Source organism: Penaeus chinensis, chromosome 27 (genome assembly GCF_019202785.1).
Source record: "Penaeus chinensis breed Huanghai No. 1 chromosome 27, ASM1920278v2, whole genome shotgun sequence".
Taxonomy (NCBI): domain Eukaryota; kingdom Metazoa; phylum Arthropoda; class Malacostraca; order Decapoda; family Penaeidae; genus Penaeus; species Penaeus chinensis.
In genome coordinates, this window is record NC_061845.1 from 21295102 (window position 1) to 21297601 (window position 2500).

At 37.4% G+C, this 2500-nt stretch overlaps 1 protein-coding gene across 4 annotated transcripts in view; it reads left to right on the forward strand.

Moving 5' to 3' along the window:
* LOC125039588 overlaps positions 1-2500 on the forward strand; it is a 12249-nt gene that overhangs the window by 3423 nt on the left and 6326 nt on the right. For all 4 annotated transcript variants that reach the window (XM_047633713.1, XM_047633712.1, XM_047633714.1 and 1 more), the window contains exon 5: positions 978-2500. This exon is cut by the window's right edge and continues 299 nt beyond it. In XM_047633713.1, the coding sequence (XP_047489669.1) occupies positions 978-2500 (1523 nt within the window). The remainder of the gene's footprint in view (positions 1-977) is intronic.

Consider the following 2500-nt stretch of genomic DNA (forward strand, 5'->3'; position numbering starts at 1 on the left):
GACAAGCATTATGTGTAGGTACATGCTATGCCCACTGTGAGTTACTTGTTTGATTGTTTTTACACATAGATGGCTACACTTGTATTGTCACCAATGAGCCAGTTACGAGTACTGCCTGTCCCGCCCGTTTACCTTTTTCTTTGATTTATGAAAATATTTTACGTTATCTTATTTTGCTGTTACTAATGTTTATTACATTATAGTAATTATAATGTTTATAATAAAAATAACACCATTGATATTCATAGCACTAGTAAAAAATATGTTTTTCCCACCAATTCAAATCAGGTAAGGTCACAAGGTCTACAAATTGACTCCTTTGTGGCTAAGCACTAGCAGAGCCATCTTTGTGCAGAGACATTTCACAAAAATATAGAAAATGAGCACAGCATATTTTCCATTTTTTATTCATTTTCCCAGGCGGCATTGGGTCAAATTGAAATATTACCATTATGAAATCAAGCTCATTTATGAATTATCAATATCTTGATCATATATTACTTTTGTTAATGATGATCATATTTTCAAAGGCTAATAAGTATTGTTGTCACTCCTTGGGCCATTTATTACTATCACAGAGGCAACAGTTGGTCCATGGGCCATGAGTTTGAGACCTCTGCTCTAAAAACTAACTACACTTAGTAAATATCTCTAGATTTTTATCTTTTACTGTTTATCTCCTTAAATTGCATTTTTGGACAAATGATAGGAAGATATGTATTAAGATGAAAAGTTTCACTTAAGCTGTCAGAATGATAAACCTAGTAGACATAAATTGATTTAAGAATAAACACTCTTCATCTGGATTATTGATTTTGACAGTTATTTATAGCAATTTATTAGGAAATGCAATGATTAGAAATCAAAGAGACTCATGTTTTGGGCTGATGACCATATATGGTTCTTTGGATATAAAAGTTAAATACCTTGGTGGAGGCTGTTTATACCAGTACATATTTGTATATTTATATTTTCAGAAATTAGAAGAACTAGGGCATGAAATATATTCAGATGGCTGTAGCTGCGGTTGGGACACATCACAGTTACCTGAATCACAGCACAGTGATATCCATAGATATACATCAGGCACTGTTGTCAGATGGGTTCAGGGAGAATGCTATGTGCTCTTGGCATCAACTGAGGCTGATGCAGAAATGTACCATGACACAGAGCAAGAAGGACAGGCAGATGAAGACCAAGAGGGCAAACATGAAGGAGGCAGGGACAGCATAGAAGACTCCTATGCACAAGAATATGCGAGCAGTGAGAAGGATAGTGTCCATGACAACAGTCATCTTGACCAAGAAAGATGTGATGACAGCCACTTCAAAGACCAGGAAGAGTCTATTTCTCCCAGTGCTTCTAGCTGCAAAAGCTCAAAAGAAAGGGAGGATTTGGCAAGTGGAGAGGAAAATGAAGAGAGTGAAGACTGCATGTGCTCTTCCTCAGCAGTACATGACACAAACACCCCTGTAAATATGACAGATTACAGAGTTGAGAGAAGTAGTATCAGTGATGATGAGACTAATAAACAAAAACAGGGAGACCCACAAAATATACCTGGTAACTGGTCAGGCTGCCAGGTTCATTCGTGCAGTGTAAAGGAGAGTAAATACAAGAAGGATATGGTTCATAAAATGAGCATTGAGACATTTAAAAAATCAGCTGAACATGAAGCCATAGAAGATGAATATGAAGACCAAGGAAAGAATCATCCTGACAGAGATGAATCAGCTGACCTTTCCTATGAAGGAGAAGACTTGCAAAAAACTAGTGTCATTAAACAGGAAGTAGAAAATCTTGAAGAGAGTATTTCTCCAAATTCTGATGCTACAAATGAATTTTCAGAAGGAGCTGGCCATGAGATCAATGATGAAGAACAAGGTGATATCAGAGCAGAAGTTGACTTGCCCTCACTTGAAAACCAAAAATTCCCATTGCAGAAAACTAACAGTGATAATGAGGAGATTAGAAGTTACTTGGGAAATGAAAGTTTAGAAGGTTATAGGGACAATAGAATATACAAAGGAGCAATAAGGAAAACTTCAGTTAGTCAGCAGGAAGAAAATATTACTGAAGAAAATGAGAAGGGAGAAAGCACTGAAGACATGGAATTTGAGAACAGAGATTATGTTGTATTCGGTGATAGCAAAAGTGATAATGAAGCAACAAGTGATAATGAGATAAATGATGAAATGGCAAGTGAAACAGCCATGAGTGAAGATGAAATGAGAGAGCCTGAGCCTGACCACCTGGATCACCTTCAAGAACAGCCTGAAGTTATTGGTCCACCGGAGTCTAATAGAGAGCCTAGCTTAAGAGAAGGCCTGTGTGAAGACAGCATTGATGGGGATAACAGCTGTACTCTCATCATCCATGAGGAGGAGACGGTTGAGGGCCTCTCCAACTCACACTTCCAAAAGGATGGAGATTCACAAGAGAACATGAATTGCATTTTAGAGGATAGAACTAATAGGATAATGAATGATCATGAAGATGC